This window comes from Hippopotamus amphibius, chromosome 3, assembly GCF_030028045.1.
Source record: "Hippopotamus amphibius kiboko isolate mHipAmp2 chromosome 3, mHipAmp2.hap2, whole genome shotgun sequence".
Taxonomy (NCBI): domain Eukaryota; kingdom Metazoa; phylum Chordata; class Mammalia; order Artiodactyla; family Hippopotamidae; genus Hippopotamus; species Hippopotamus amphibius.
This window is the reverse complement of record NC_080188.1, coordinates 31,386,585-31,404,168: the sequence shown is the minus strand read 5'-3', so window position 1 is coordinate 31,404,168 and position 17,584 is coordinate 31,386,585. Positions and strand designations below refer to the sequence as shown.

The window sequence follows — 17,584 nt, the reverse complement described above, 5'->3', positions numbered from 1 at the left end:
GATGAAGAAGTGAAGACAGTGGTACATTCGTGGCACACAGCTCAGCCTAAAACTTTTTTTTAATGAGAGACTATGAAAGCTTGTTGACAGATGGACAAAATGTATTGAAAAACAAGGAGATTATGTTGAAAAATGATGTATTTGTCTTTTCTAAAAGTTAATTTAAAAAAGAAAAAACTCTACAACCAGAGTGCAGATAATTTTTGACTCACTCTCACATAAACTGTTCAAATAGTAAAGTCTTAGGGTGTTCTTGCCCCTCCTGCTAATGCAGTATCCCAGCCTCCTGCAAAGTTATCCCCACTCCTCATCTTAAATAATTCTGGATGCCCATAGGGAGCTTCTCTTGGGTCCTTAGGATTAAGACAGCTCAATTACAATGTTATGTCCCTGGACACTGCTGCCAGCATCCTGCACTGTCCCCCTGAGCTACTGAAGTGCAAGGCAAAGCAGGGGGAGAGCACCTCGTCCCCCACTTTAAATTCTACTTTGTTATTAGGGTATTTAAGAGTCATGTAGTAAGCCCAAAAATAGCCCCCAAAAGATATCCATGACAAATCCCTGGAATCTGTGAATGTTATCTTATTGGGAAAAAAAGGTCTTTGCGGATGTGATTAAATTACCAATCTTGAGAGGAGATGCTTATCCTAGTGGGCCCTAAATGCAACCATATGTATCCATATAAGATAAACACACAAAGAAGAGCCAGACATACAGAAGAGAAGTGACATGAAGAAAGAGATGTGGAATGATGAGGCCACAAGCCCAGAAATGCTAGGCCAGCCATCAGAAGATGGAAGAGGCAGGAATGGATTGTCCCCTAGGGCCTCCGGTGGGAGTGCAGTCCTGCTGACATCTTGATTTCAGACTTCTGGACTCCAGAATTGTGACAAAATAAATTTCTGTTCTGTTCATTTTACCCAGTAACGATAACTTTTTACAGTCACCTTAGGAAAAGAAATGAATACAAATAGTGTTGCTTATATTCTTTCCCTGTTTCACAGAGGTTTTTGTTTTAATTGAGTGAGCGTTCTTTAAGTGAAAGTTCTTTTAGTTGTTGCTCCCATAGCACTCAGACATGAATATATGGGGATCCTGGAATAAGACACCAACCTGATTAAAAATTCCTACATGGAAAAAATACCTTTAATACAGATCCTATGAAAATACTTAAAACAATTATGACAGAAAAAATGCTAATTTTCTTCACATATGAAGAACTCTTACAAAATAATAAGAAAAATACCAACATAAAAAAAAACAAAATGGACGAAGACTATGCTTAGGCATTTCACAGGAAAAGCTTCTGAACATGGGAAGACATGCTCAAATTCATTCATCACTAAAGAAGTACAAATAAAACCAAAGTATCATTTTTTAAACCCATCATATTGGCTAAGAGTTGTACTGCTTGATTCTTTTTACTGCATCTGTATTTCTCTTTCAATAAAACTATAGTTTAAAAACAACTACACCCCAATTAAAAAAATAATTTAAGCAAATCTACAAGTTAAAAATAACATATAACAGTAGACTCTGAAACCAGAATTTTTTCATTTATTCAAAATTTACCAAAAATCTTCTTTTATTTCAACGCTTCTAAGATCTTTAGGGGAATGAACTCTTCCTGCTATAATAGTCCATGAGTATTACGCAGAATACACTTTGAGAGGCAAAGCGTCCCCTCCATCATCTTTGCCCTCTTCCCTATGCTTCCCTCAAGAAGAAAAGTTGGCAAGGATTTCTGAAATTCTAGGACTCTTTCTGGGTCAAGTTCACTAGTGATTAATTACTAGTGATTAATGTACATTAAAATGTCACTCATTTTGGGTGTGGGAAGACTGAAACTCTTTCAGCATTCTCTTCTCTCCATGCTGCAGTACTGGAGGGCATCAGGGCCCATTCCTAGCTCAGCGTGTGTGTGTGTGTGTGTGTGTGTGTATGTGTCCCAGGTTGCAAAATAGTGAGTGGACATAGGATCTGCTTCTCCCAACACTACCCAAGGCCAGTCCAGCCATCATTGTCTTCCTTCAATCACTTACAGGCCAGTCTGTTCTCCTTCCTGCTTCCTTTTTTCACAGACACACACAGTGCACACTACCCCAGCAGCAGTTCAGGTCAGCTCAACACTAGGCAGTGAAAACAAGTACCTTCTGTCTTGTTGCCTGTGTGCTTTCTGGACACTGTGTCTTGTTGAATGTGTCAGATTGGCTTTCTACCTGAAGGTTCTTAGTCCTAACCAGACTGGCCGAATAGGACTGATCCATGTGTTTCAGTTCAGATCACCCAAGTTCTTCTCATTGAGTTCCAGGTCCAAGCCCAGCCAGCTGCAAAGGCACACCAGCTACTCCTGGGAGTAAAGCATCAATGCAGCTTCCAGACCCTATTTGCTAAATGGGGAGAGGACTTGCTTAGACGTGGCTAAGTGGTCAAGAGCAGCTGGCCTGCAGCTGAGGGGACTGAGGAACATAGAAGTGGACTTAGATGTGAAAGAATGCTTACTTAGCCCACTGCCAGGGCATAGCAGGGGCTCAATAAATGTCAACTGAGGTGATGACTGAAGTTGGAAAGACAAAAAAAAAAAAAAAACAACCACATAGTGAATACAGTTTTTCACAATGTAAGAACATGTCATCAAATACTACATTATGAGACACAGCCAAATGTATTAGGAGATTGTACTAGTTAGGATAAAGACTATGTCACTGTAACAAAAACATCCACAAATCTGACTGAAAGAGGACAGAAGGTTATTTCTCTCTGATATAACATTTAGTCTAGGTTACCAAGACAGAGCTACTCTGTGAGGTCATTCAGAATCAATGCTTCTTCCACCACTGCTTAGGGCTGCAGTTCCCAAGTTGTCCCAAAGAGCCTCAGTGAACTCACGGGAGCACCATAGGTTGTGTCAAATTTTTGAGGAAAACACAGTGTCCTCAACATCCGATATACACCACATAACTACTAGCTTGAGGTAGTTCACAGTTTCAACATCAGATAGCACTGCTTTCCTTTTGATGACGAGATATTTCTGAACCTAGGTTTTTGGTGGTTGCCGTGATAAAAAGCAAGCCCTCTAAGAAAATCAATGTGGAACAGGGAATGGGTAGTGCTGTCCAATCTAATTCCAAGATTTGAGGAGTTGTGCAGTGCCCCATAGGTGTACATATTCCATCACCAAGTGACTGCAATTGTTTAAAGTAAAATATTTTTCTTTCAATTTATGCATATTACCTGTTACAAATGCCTACTAAATGTTAGGAGACAATTCTCCATGGATCTCTCATGGTTTTGCATATGTTGTAAGCAGGAACAATGACTGCCTTTGATCCAGGCTATCTCTTCGAGAATGCTTGTATAGGTGGCCCTTGAACGACATGGGGGTTATGGGTGCCAACACCAGTGCAGTCAAAAACCCACGTATAAATTTTTGACTCCCTCAAAACTCAACTACCAATAGCCTATTGCTGACCAGAAGTCTTATCGATAATATAAAGTCAATTAACATATTTTATGTTACCTGTATCAATATTATATACTACATATATATTATCATACAATAGTACTATTATATGATAATAACAGTACCATTACACAAAATACATGTATACTATATACACAATATACTATTGTACTCATAATAAACTAGAGACTGTATCGATACCACAAGTTAATGTCATCTGTTTACGAGATTATCTGTCAGTCCCTACATCCACATTGTTGTCTATGATACAAAACACTGCAGATACTACATGAATTACTAACTCTAGATATCACAAATAAAAGATAACGTGAAAAAAAGAAACTCACATTTATGCAGAGATATAACGATTCATGCGTTGATAACGAAGCAGCAGCAACATGATTCCTTTATGGTACACTTAGTGTAACTGATACAATTGCTTCACAGTAGCCTAGCTCATACACAGTGAATGGATCCTTATCAAATTTTTATGGCATACAGTATTATAGCCATATTCATAATACAGAGTTGGAAACACTGTTACCTTTTAAAAAATACACTTACCTATGATGACGGGCTGATACACAGTTTTTCCAATTAGAGCGGAGAGAGGGGCATACTGTATGGCAATGTAACTCTTTGAAAGCAAAGTTATAAAACAGCAGGAAAACTAATACATTATTAATTTTATATGAAGTATCACTTACCTTATTCCTGGATAAGGTGCGTTATCCACTTCGACACAAGTCTTGCACATGACGTTCTACGTGGTGAACACTTGGGCGCTGCTGCTGCTCCTGCTGCGGATGGCACAGTGTCTCATGGTTCCTGCAGTAGTTATCAGATTTCATACAAAAGACACTCACACACATATGTAACAGATAAGTTTATCAGGTGCAGGACATGATGACTGTCTACTATTCATTAAGTAGAAGTGAATCATCTCAAAGGTCTTCATCCTACTAGTCTCTGAGTAGGCTGAGGAGGAAGAGAAAGAGGAAGGGTTGGTTTTGCTGTCTCAGGTGTGGAAGGGTGGGAGGAGGTGGGAGGGGAGACAGGAGAGACACGCACACTGGGTATAACTTGGCAAAAATAAATTCTAATTTCTGACTTTTTTGCTTTTTAATTTTTCTAAAAATGTTTCTATAAAGGACTAATCCTTCTCCCACTGTGTGCTTTAGTTTCAGCACCAGTATCATAGAAGGGTCCATATTGTAAAAGAAGTCAAAAGCAGTTTTTCATTATCAGAACCCTTCTGCCAGACTGTCTGACGTCAATGTGTTTTCTGGCACTACTTCTTCCATGTCTTTTTTCTCATCGTCTGCCACTGGTTCAGAAGCACTCCTGTCTAAATTGTCTCTTGTTAATTCCTCTGGATGGTATCTATTAGCTTCTGAATTTCTCTAAGATCCCTATCTTGAAACCCTTCACATGCCACCACCCCCACCCCCTGCCCCAACAACTCTGTTATATCCACAATCTCTTTCTTGATTTCCTTGATTGGTTCTGTCCCAAATCCTGTGAAGTCATGCACAACAACTGGACACAGTTTTCTCCATTAGGAATTTATTGTTTCAGGCTTGATGGTTTTCATAGCTTTTCCTATAATGACGACAGCATCATCTTCAATGGTGTAGTCCTTCCAGACTGCCAAGATCTCTTTATGGGGTTCTCTGCCACAGCACTGACAATCCTTTCCATAGAGTACTATGTGTAATGAACCATAAAGGTCCTTAAGACCCCCTGATCTAGAGGATGAATTAGAGATGTTGTGTTTGGAGGCAAGACCACTTCAACAGCTTCAGTGTTGAACGCATGGGATTCTGGGTGGCCAGGGGTATTGGCCAAACCAAAAAAACTTGAAAAGGCAGGCCTTTACTGGCAATGTAATTCCTGACTTCAAGGACAAAGCATCGATGGAACCAAACTAGAAAAAGGGTTCTCATTGTCCAGACTTCCTTGTTGTAGTACAACCAAAAAACTGGCAGCTGGTGTTTATCTTTTCCCTTCAAGGCTCAGGGGTTCGCAGCTTTATAGATAAGGGCAGTCCTGATCCCAAACCCCACTGCATTTGCGCAAAACAGGAGAGTTAACCTATCCCTTCCTTCCTTAAATCCTAGTACCTGCTTCCCTTTCTTACTAGTAAATGTCCTTTGTGGCTTCCCCCCATCACCCCCATAGGGCAGTTTTGTCTACATTAAAAACCTGTGCAGGCTGCTATTGTCTCTCCTCAATGATTTTCTTAGTGGTGCCTGGGAACTGGTCTGCTGTCTCTTGGTCATCTTCCTGTTATCTTCACATTTTTTAAAAGCCAGACCTCCTTCTAAAATTATCAAACCAACCTTTTCTGGCATTAAATTCTTCAGCTTTAGATCGTTCACCTTCCTTTTGCTTTAAGTCATCATATAAGGACTGCTTTTTCTTAAATCTTATTAGTAGGTATGCTTTTCTTACAGCAATCCTATACCCACATAAAAGCTGCATTTTCAATATAAAATAAAAATTTATTTCACAAAAAGTATATGTTCGTGCATGCTGGCATAGGTGTAGTGATGCTTTCATGTATTTCCTTTCCTTTCTTTTTTTTTTTAACAATGGTCTTTATGCTGGATTCATTTATCTTGAAATGGCTGGTAACCGCAGCTACAGACTTCAATCTATAGTATATATCAAGCAATTCAACTTTTTCTTGAAATGTCATGACTTTACTCTGCTTCCTGGGAGCATTTCCCGCATCACTAGTGCCACTTCTAATGAGTCCCATGAGGTTATTCAAGGTTTACAGTATTGCACTAAATATGGAAGAAAAATACGCAACAACTGCAAGAGAGCACTTTTTACTGTGATAAGCAGTTTACTGGAAAGATGAAGTGCTCATGTGGAGATGATTAGTGTCACATGGCACTTTAAATGGATACCCACAACACTTGAGCCACAATATTAAAAGGAGGTTAATTATTATAATAGTACAATATGCACCACAGTTAATTTTATGCAGTTATGATTCAATACTATTTATATTTGTTTATATTTCTCTCAACTGCAAATGGGCCACATACTATCTATAAGTCTTTGCATAAGTTTTGATAAATTTTAACTTCTTATAATAGATTTGTATATATTTTATTGTAGAAAATTATCAAATAGACTAGTATCTATACATATTTATACATTCATGACATATCTTTTTATTTTTTTCAATATTTCTAGGCTACGTGGTTAGTCTGTGAATTTTTCAAATTGTTGCAAATCTCCAAATAATTTTCCAATATGTTTATTGAAAATAATCCACATATAAGTGGAACCACGCAGTTCAAACCTGTGTCATTTAAGGGTCAACTGCATATGACAATTTCTTATTTCGCCTCTTTGATTATTATACATACTTCACTCTGTAATCTTTCAATATCCAGTCCTATATCACTCTGCCTTGATCAGGCCTTCCCAGTTATAAGCCTGTCTTCTCACGATCGCCTACCAGACAAATGGCTTTTAGTCTACCTATCTAATACAGCAGTAACTAGCCACATGTCACTACTGAGCACCTGAAATATGGCCATTCAGAAAAGAGATATGTTGTTAGTATAAACAATACACTGGACTTCAAAGACAGTATCTCTCACATACACATACACACACAAATGTAAAATTCTCATTAATAATTTCTATGTTGATTATATGCTGAAATAATATTTTGGATGTATCAGGTCAAATAAAAATATTATTAAAATTAGTTTCATCTATTTCTTTTTTACTTTAATAAGGCTACTAGAAAGATTTTTTAATAAATTTACTTATTTATTGGCTGTGTGGGGTCTTCATTGCTGCACATGGGCTTTCTCTAGGCGAGCAGGGGCTACTCTTCATTGTGGTGTGCAGGCTCCTCATTGTGGTGGCTTCTCTTGTTGTGGAGCACAGGCTCTAGGTGCGCAGGCTTCAGCAGTTGCAGCACACAGGCTCAAGAGTTGTGGCTCACGAGCTCTAGAGTGCAGGCTCAATAGTTGTGGTGCACAGGCTGAGCTGCTCCACGGCATATGGGATCTTCCTGGAGCAGGGATCAAACCCTTGTCCCCTGCTTGGCAGGCAGACTCTTAACCACTGCATCACCTAGGAAGTCCCTAGAAAATTTTTACTTGCATATGTAATTTCTACTGGATAGCACTAGAAAATATATTCCATGAAAATATCAAAAATATTTTGGGAAAATATGCAATACAGGACATAAAAATTATTAAAAGCATTTTATATTTTGAAGTGCCTATATATAAAGATATGTCAAAAAGTAAACAAATAAGAATTTCCAGTGAATTATTTATATCAAATACATAATCTTGGAAGTCAACTAAGAAATGAATTGCCAGTTAGTTGGGAAAGGGAAAAACAGATTGGTATTTCTTAACAAAAACACTTTAAAAAGTAAACTCACATCTGGACACTTTTATTTTAAAAAAGATCAGATTTATTTAAGAAAGGAAAAGATTTGGATTACTCAGTTTAAAAACAATGATAAATCATAAAAGCTTGATCAAAAATATCAAGTTCTCCCAAAGAGTCAGAAGTCAAGAAACAGAAAATGCCCCATATTCTTAGCCCACTTCCTGTTCTTAGAAAACAATCTAAGATGAAACATTGTTTATGTGCAAAAACAGCATGCGTGGCATTCTCAAAAGCTTGTCTTCAATCCTGCGAGATTTCCTAATAGCATATAGAATATTACATTACAATATAGCTCTATTGCCTTAACAGGAAAACATAAACTGAGCTGTGTCTCCTCAAAGGCCAAACAGTATCTTGTGTTCCAAAGGAAATAGGTGTTCTTTAGTAGGTATAGAGAGGACTACTGACAGGAAAGCCTATCAGAAACAGGCAAAATGAGGAACTCCCGTTATCAGAAAATATGAAGTAAAAGAAAAGTACTAGATTCCTGAAAAATACAATTTTCTCACTCAAAAGATTCCAACAACACTCTCCAATAGGAGATTAAGAGCCTAGTCCAAGGACACAGGGTCCATTTATAATTCCAACAAACACTCACTCAGGGTCAGACACTACCGGTCAGGCACCATGCTCAGAGCTGAAATTACAAAGTCATGTTAAGACATGTTCCCTGCCTCTGAGAAGTGAATAGTGTAGTGAGTGAGGTAGGCATATAAATCAATAGTTACTATCTGGTATGAGCATTCTCTCAGGAGTTATTTAAGGAAAATATGCCACATGCCACATACAGTCACAGAGATAGATCTAAATCAGGGGCTCAGTGAGCAGCCTGCAGGCCAAATCAGCCCTCATCTGCCATCTGCTTTTGTAAATACAATTTTATTGGTTTACGTATTGTCTATGGCTGCTTTTCACTGCACAACAGAGTTGAACACACAATAGACACTGTAAGGTAAACAAAGATTAAAATATTGAATATCTGACCCTTCACAGAAAATGTCTGCCAACCTCTGATCTAAATCAAATTGAGGGGTCAGGTAAGATATTCTGAAGGAGATGAGGCTTAATATTAAGTTTTGCAGAACACGTGAGATTTACCTGAAAAAAGTAATAAGCACCCTTCTCCGTGTTACCCATTTTTTGAGGAAGCATGGGTGACAGGAAGCACAAGCATTCCAGGTTGAGGGAATGAGCCCATGGAAAGGTAAAGAGGCCTAAAACAGCATGAAGAACTCAATTTTACGCTAGAGAACACATAAACGCTGAAGGCAGCTCTCAACAGAAACACATGGCATTAACAATAACTTCTCCATCATAAGAAACACAGCCTATGTTGTTTCTTAGGCTCTCTCTTAGCCCTGCCCACCCTCAAATGAAGCATGCTGTTCCTGACTTCAAGCTACATACATCCGGGTCAAAACCCAGGGTATGCCTGCTAGAGGAAGGCCTGGAGCAGCCAAACCTCGATTCTCTGCTTTGCTATGTAAATAGGAGGCCAGCTTAAGTGTGTTACAGTTTCTCTCCAAATGCACTTTCACCTAGACACACCCCAAGTTGTAGATTTGAGAATCAAAAGCCTGAACCCTATCCCTCAATACAGTACACTGAAAGCAAAAGCCCTATTTTGGGGAGTAATAGAACTCATAGTCTATTTTAATGATTAAAAAAAATTCATCCTAATCTCAGAGTACTTCAACAGCCTCTAAACATAAAAGAATCTAATAGAGGTGTATCACATTTCATGAATGAATCTCTGGAATCAGACAAAGGAGAAATCAGAGACGCTCATTCCCTTTTTAAAAGCATTGTTGTCAGCTTTCTCAAAAGAATTTTTTACTTTACAACAGAATTTGGGTTCCAAAATATAATTTAATAACTTAAATTACATGTCAAAATTTTAGATGCATATAGCTCAGGCATTAAAGCAAGCAATACCTTGTAATTAAATTTAGCTCAAAACATCACCGAGACTTTTGACAATATGCTTTACAATTCAAAAGAAATCGGTTGGGGGGCTTCCTAGGTGGCACAGTGGTTAAGAATCTGCCTGCCAATACAGGGCACAAGGGTTCAATCCCTGGTCCGGGAAGATCCTATATGCCGTGGAGCAACTAAGACTGTGCAGCACAAGTACTGAGCCTGAACTCTAGAGCCTGCGAGCCACAACTACTGAGCCCTTGAATCACAACTACTGAAGCCCATTCACTCTAGGGCCTGCGTGCTGCAACTACTGAGCCCATGTGCTGCAACTACTGAAACCTGCACACCTACAGCAATAAGAGAAGTCACTGCAATGAGAAGCCCATGCACCGCAAAGAAGAGTAGCCCCCGCTCGCCAGAACTAGAGAAAGCCCACACACAGCAACAAAGACCCAATGCAGCCAGAATAATAATAATAGTAATAAATAAATGTTCCAGCATTAAAAAAGTATTTCCCAGAATAAAAAGAAAAAACAGCATCAAAAAAAAAAATTTCAACTTTTTGCTTAAAATTACTCTATTTTGAATATGTTAAAAGTAAGATGAAAATAAGTCACTGAAGTGAAAATATTCAGCAAATGACTGATGATAACAAATGCAGCAAGGGTGAGAGATCATAATCAGTAGTGTAGATAGAGAAATCACAGAGTGATGCCTTAGAGAAGAACGGAGAATCCAAAAGAGTAGATGCACTGTTTACAAGGAATAGACACTGTTCATGAAGGAGACACACAATGAAGACACAAGCAGATATAAGTGCAAGAGGAATCGCTCCCTCACCACCACACAGGAAGAGCTGTATAGCTGGACCTAGCTTCTAGCCTCCTCTCCTTAGTAACTAACTCCCCTATCCTCATACCAATTTTCTGAGACAGTATGCATAGCCCAACAGATCATTAGCCTCCCATTTTGACATCATCAGATCACCACACAGCCTACAGGTTGGGTGGCTTTGGGTCAAAGTCCCACCCTGATTCAATCAACGGTGGCCACCAAAATTAGAAGTTAGGTCCTGTGGTAGAGAACAGAGTACACAATCATCCCTGTACGAGATACAGCCTCAAGAACAGTGGGGGCAATTTCCTTCAGTAGAGACTGTGAGCTAACAGGAAAGAAAATTTTCTCACAGTGATCTGGGTTAGCCATCAATATGTAAGAAGCACATAGAAGGCACTGTCTGTAAGGTAAATACCTATGATTTTTATGGGCAATTTACAATGAAAAGTCTTTACAAAACTATGAACATGTCTCAGTCCCCCAGGAAGCTGAACCATAGCTACCTTCCCCCAAATTATCATAACAGTAGCATTTCATTCAAGTGCTATTCTTTAAACACCTAAACTATGTGAATAGTTCATATTTATGCTATCTACCATCATACGTCATCTTACTGAAATCACTGGTGATTTTAAGTAACATCGCATTCACAATGCTTGGGACAGATCACTTGATGTTAAATAGTGAAAAAACAAAATGTCATCTTACAATAGCAAAAGCACCTATAATCAGTTCAAGTATAAGCCATCTAATAATTTATTTTGCAACACATGTTAATGACTGGTCAAATAGAGTATTTTATCCTTGAGCAACCTGTCACATACATTGAAAACAATTCTTTTAGCTAAAATCAAAATATTCTTTCTCCCTCAAGATTACAGAATATAGGCAGACCCTACAGAACATCTACTCAGTTATTGCTTCCCAACAAAATGTCTCTTGGTGTTTAATACTCAAACAACATTCCAAACATTGAGAAAATGTCTCAATAAGAAATTTTTATAGCCATGTTTAATAGGGAAAATAGATACGTACTTACACCATGAAAACTCAATATTTTTTTAATAAAACAATGTTCAAGAAAGGTTCACTTATACTCCAAATACAACTGGTAGAATGTCAGAAGCATGTGTTATTTGAAAAAGGAGAGAGTGTCACATCTTGGTGATGGTGGGGCTCAAAGAGAACATCATAATGTTACTATATACAAAGCAACTGTAGATTTGGAAAGAGAGGAGAGTTGTAGCATTTTACACCCTAACATAGCAGGATGTTAACTTTAGTTTAAAAGTTATTCTTCTGTAGCACTGACATATATACACTATCAGATGTAACAGATAGCTAGTGGGAAGCTGCTGCATAGCACAGGGAGATCAGCTCGGTGCTTTGTGATGACCTGGAGAGGTGGGATAGGGAGGGAGGGAGGGAAGCTCAAGAGGAAGGGGATAGGGGATATATGTATACACATAGCTGATTCTCTTTGCTGTACAGCAGAAACTAACAAAACATTGTAAATCAATTATACTCCAATAAAGATATGTTTAAAAAAAAGTTACTCTTCTTACCTATATGTAGAGCTTCTTACTTTTACTACAGTTAATTATACTCAGAATTGAATGGAAATCTGGGTTGAATAACTACAACCTATTGTAACTTCATCTGTTTAAAATAATGAGAAAACTAAGGAATCAAATTAATAGCACCTAATAGGCACCATGTGCTTCTTGATATTATGCACTGAGAGCAGAAAATTCACTGTTTCCAAAAGTAATCATCTGAATCTAATTAAGGAAACCAAAACTGAGGGGCATTCTAAAAAGCAGCTGGCCTGTATTCTTCAAAAATGTCAAGGTAAAGAAAAAAAGAAAGACTAAGGAACTGTTGTAGATTATGGGAGATAAAAAAAAGGTCATGAAAACTTAAATGTATTATGTGATCTTATGTTGGATCAGGATCAAAAAAATTTTTTTCTATTTTGTTATAAACAACATTAGTAGGACAACTGGCAGAATTTGGAGGTTTCTGGATTAAATATGATAACTATTAATGTTAGTTTCCTTATTTTGATGACTTATGATTATGTAAAAGAGTGTTCTTATGTAACCAGATTACTCTCAAATATTTCAGAAAAAATATATATATATGTAGAGAGAGAGAAGGAAAAGACAAAGAAAATGTAGTATAAGGTTAACATTTAGGGAATCTGGGTGAAGGATATACATGATTTCTTTGTATAACTTTGTGTAGGTCCAAAAAGCTTCAAAAGTTAAATTTAAATATTTAAATAAATAAATAAAATGAGAAACCAGCTCTCATGTAGCATATTCATATAGAACATCTAATTTTCAAGAACAGAATAAACAGGAAAACCTCATAGGTTATAGCACTTTTTAAAGCTTATTCAGTTTGGTCTAAAAAGTTACCTGATTACAATCCAGCATGCCTCTTGCCAACAAATCTGGGGGATTTCATCCTCCTCATCATCATACTGCATATCTGCAAAAAACAAAAATACTCTCACTTTCAATAAAATGCTACCAGTTAACACCGTGCTCCCATGATATGATGTAGCAGAAACATATAATTATCTGCTAAATAAAAAACAATCCTTTTACCCCGTTTTTCTAAAATCTCAATTACATTAATAGAATCGTAATGAAATAATATTCATATGTCTATGTATACGTATGTCTATATCACACAGGTATTATCCCAATACACTAAGAGGCTTCATGACAAAGGTTCAGTGTAAGTTGTATGAATTTTAAGTATTCCATCTTCTCCAGAAAGTCCATGTATCTCTTATTAATAGCTGACTATAATGACAACTAGGAACAAGGTCATAGTCCTCTGACCAATAGGCTCTTTGGAGACATTTGGGTAAGAGGTAGAGCCAGCAAAGGACTCCAACAGCTGGGCAATACCTTAAGGCAGGTTGTCTATTACAGCAACATTTCATACATGGACAGGGATAACAGGCTGTATTTTCCAAAGATGACCAAAATCATATCCATTTCACATGCTCCTTTATAACAATAAAAGTGGTCTTGACACTCCTACTACCAAGATATAAGAGTCTACCTTTTCTTCCCTTGAATGTGAGTGGGTTTCTGACTATCCTGTAACTAAGAGAATACAGCTGAAGCAATGCTACATGACTTCAGAAGCTAGGTCAGGAAAGGCAATGTGGTTGCACTTTGCTGAAACACCTACTCCTAGAGCCCTGAGCTGCCATTAAGAAGTTCTACTACTGAAGAAAAGGGAATGCTCTTGCACTGTTGGTGGGAATGTAAATTGATACAGCCACTGTGGAGAATAGTATGGAGGTTCCTCGAAAAACTAAAAATAGAGTTACCATATGACCCAGCAATCCCACTACTGGGCTTATCCCAGAGAACACCATAATTCAAAAAGACACATGCATGACTCCAATGTTCACTGCAGCACTATTTACAATAGCCAGGACATGGAAGAAACCTAAATGTCCATCAACAGATGAATGGATAAAAAAGATGTGGTACATATATACAATGGAAAATTACTCAGCTGTAAAAAGGAACAAACCTGGGACATTTGTAGAGACATGGATGGACCTAGAGACTCTCATACAGAGTGAAGTGAGTCAGAAAGAGAAAAACAAATATCATATATTAACACATATATGCAGAATATAGAAAAATGGTACAAATCAACCAATTTGCAAGGCAGAAATAGAGACACAGATGTGGAGAACAAACATGGACACCAAATGGAGAAAGCAGGGAGGGTTGGGGGGAATGAATTGGGAAATTGGGATTGCCATATTTACATTACTAATAAGAAAAAAAAATCAAATTGTATGCTTTCAATATATGCAGTTTATTGTATGCCAACTGTATCTCAATCAAAGTTCTTAAAAAAAAAAACAAAAAAAAGTTCTACTACTTTAAGGCTGGTATACTTGGGTAAGGAAGTCCCAAACCATAAGGAGAGGCCACTTACAGATGCTCCAGTCGGCAGTCCCAGTCCTTTAGTTTTCCTAAGCTAGATGCAAGATGTGAGTAAACACTCTAGATCACCCAGTTCCCAAATGTCAACACAGACGTTGAGACTTCCCAGTTTAACCACTGACATTAGGCAGCAGACGAGCCATTCCTACTATGTTGTGTCCAAATTCTTGACCCGATGAATCCATGAACATACTAAATTAATTTTTACATGGCCAAATTTTGTGGTAGTTATGTAATAATTGGTACTTAAACAACAGGGCATTTGAAAAATTAGTGTGCACTGATCCTAATATTAGTCTCGTCTTCTTATGTAAAAGAATAAGTGTGTTGTGGAGATAAGGACAAGATGGGGGAGTAGAAGGAATTGCGCTCACCTCCTCTCATTAAAACACCAACATCACAACTAGCTGCTGAATAACCATTGACAAAAAATATGAGAACCTACCAAAAAAGATATTCTATATCCAGAAACAAAGAAGAAGCCACAACGAGATGGTAGAAGGGGTGCTTTTGCCGTATACTCAAATCCCATATCTGCTAGGTGGGCAACCCACAAAATGGAAAATAATTATACTGCAGAGGTTCTCCACAGGAGAATTCTGAGCTCCACGTCAAGCTCCCCAGCTGGGGCCTGGCATCAGGAGGAGGAGCCCCCAGAGCATCTGGTTTTGAAGACCAGTGGGGATTGAGTACAGGAACTCCACAGGACTGGGGGATATAGGGACTCCATTCTTGGAGGCAGAAGTTTTCACATGCACTGGGATCCAGGACAAAGCAGTGACACCATAGGAGTCTGGGCCAGACATACCTGCAAGTCTTGGAGTGTCTCCTGCAGAGGAGCGGATTGGCTGTGGCTCACTATGGGGGCAAGGCCACTGCTGGCGGAGGACCCAGGAAATATTTATTGACATGAGCTCTCCCAGAGATGGCCATTTTGGCACCAAGACCTGCCCCACCCAAAAGCCTGCAGGCTCCAGTGCTGGGATGCCTCAGGCCAAACAACCAACAGGATGGGAATGCAGCCCCACCCATCAGCAGACAGGCTGCCTAAGGCTGTCCTGAGCCAACAGCTGCCTATAAACATACCTCTTGCCAGGCTTGCCACCAGAAGGACAAGACCCAGCTCTATCCACCAGGGGACAGACACCAGAAGCAAAAGGAACAGCAATCCTGCAGCCTGAAGAATGGAAACCACAAACACAGAAAGTTAGACAAAATGAGATGGCAGAGAAATATACTCCAGAAAAAGGAACCAGACAAAACCCCAGAAGAACAACTAAGTGAAGTGGAGCCAGGCAATCTACCTGAAAAAGAATTCAGAGTAATGATAGTAACAATGATCCAAGATCTCAGAGAAAGAATGGAGACACAGGCCTAGAGGATAAAAGAAATGTTTAATAAAATGCTAGAAGATTTAAAAAACAAAGACATAGAGATGAATAATACAATAGCTGAAATTAAAAATACACTAGAAGGAATCAATAGCAGAATAAATGAGGCAGAAGAATGAATACGTGAGCTGCAAAATAGATTGGTGGAAATCACTGCTGTGGAACAGAATAAAGAAAGAAGAATGAAAAGAAATGAGGACAGTCTAAGGCCTCTGGGACAACATTAAATGCACCAACAGTTGCATTAAAGGGGTCCTGGAAGGAGAAGAGAGAGAAAAAGAGCCTGAGAAAATATTTAAAGAGATAATAGCCAAAAAATTCCCTAACATGGGAAAGGAAACACTCACTCAAGTCCAGGAAGTGCAGAGAGTTCCATACAGGATAAACTCAAGAAGGAACACACCAAGACACATATTAATAAAGTTGACAAAAATTAAAAACAAAGAGAAAATGTTAAAAGCAACAAATAACATACAGGGGAATCCCCATAAGGCTATCAACTGTTTTTTTCACCAGAAACTCTGCAGGCCAGAAGGGAGTGGCATGATATATTTAAAGTGATCAAAGGGAAAAACCTACAACCAAGAATGCTCTACCCAGCAAGGCTCTTGTTCAGATTTCACAGAGAAATCAAAAGCTTTACAGACAAGCAAAAGCTAAGAGAATTGAGCACCACCAAACCAGGTTTACAACAAATGCTAAAGGAATTTCTCTAGATGGAAAAGAAAAGGCCACAACTAGAAACAAGAAAATTATCAATGACAAAGCTCACCAGTAAAGGCAAATATACAGTAAAGGTAAGAAATCACCCACATACAAATAGGAAGTCAAAACCAGCAATCATGAGAAGAGGAGAGTGAGTACAAATGCAGGATATTGGACATGCATTTAAAATTAAGAGACCAGCAACTTAAAGCAATCGTGTGTGTGTGTGTGTGTGTGTGTGTGTGTGTGTGTGTGTGTATACAGACTGCTATATAAAAACATCACGATAACTGCAAACCAAAAATCTACAATAGAGACACACACAAAAAACAAAAAGCAATCCAAACACAACTCTAAAGATAGTCACCAAATCACAGGAGAATAGAACAAAAGAGGAAGGGAAGGAAAAAGACCTACAAAAACAAATACAAAACAATTAACAAAATGGTAATAAGAACACACATATCAATAATTACCTTAAATGTAAATGGATTAAATACTCCAACCAAAAGACACAGACTGGTTGAATGCATTTAAAAACAAGACCCTTAAATATGCTGTCTACAAGAGACCCACTTCAGATCTAGGGACACATACAGACCAAAAGTGAGGGAGTGGAAAAAGGTAGTCCATGCAAATGGAAAGCAAAAGAAAGCTGGAGTAGCAACACTCATATCAGAGAAAACAGACTTTAAAATAAAGACTGTTACATGAGACAAAGAAGGATGTTACATAATGATCAAGGGATCAATCCAAGAAAGAGATATTACAATTGTAAATATATATGCACCCAACATAGGAGCACCTCCCTATATAAAGCAAATGCTAACAGCCATAAAAGG

At 38.3% G+C, this 17,584-nt stretch overlaps 1 protein-coding gene across 2 annotated transcripts in view; it reads right to left on the bottom strand.

The window, feature by feature from the left end:
- Positions 1-1,619: 1,619 nt before the first annotated feature.
- POLR2B (RNA polymerase II subunit B) overlaps positions 1,620-17,584 on the bottom strand; it is a 51,089-nt gene continuing 35,124 nt past the window's right edge. The window contains exons 2-3 of one of the 2 annotated variants that reach the window (XM_057729395.1): positions 13,081-13,153; positions 1,620-4,291 (exon numbers count right to left, since the gene is read on the bottom strand). In XM_057729395.1, the coding sequence (XP_057585378.1) occupies positions 4,192-4,291; positions 13,081-13,153 (173 nt within the window). In that variant the 3' untranslated portion in view covers positions 1,620-4,191. Of the gene's footprint in view, positions 4,292-4,320; positions 4,442-13,080; positions 13,154-17,584 lie in introns of those variants that run through there. The other variant, XM_057729396.1, reaches the window with a different exon arrangement.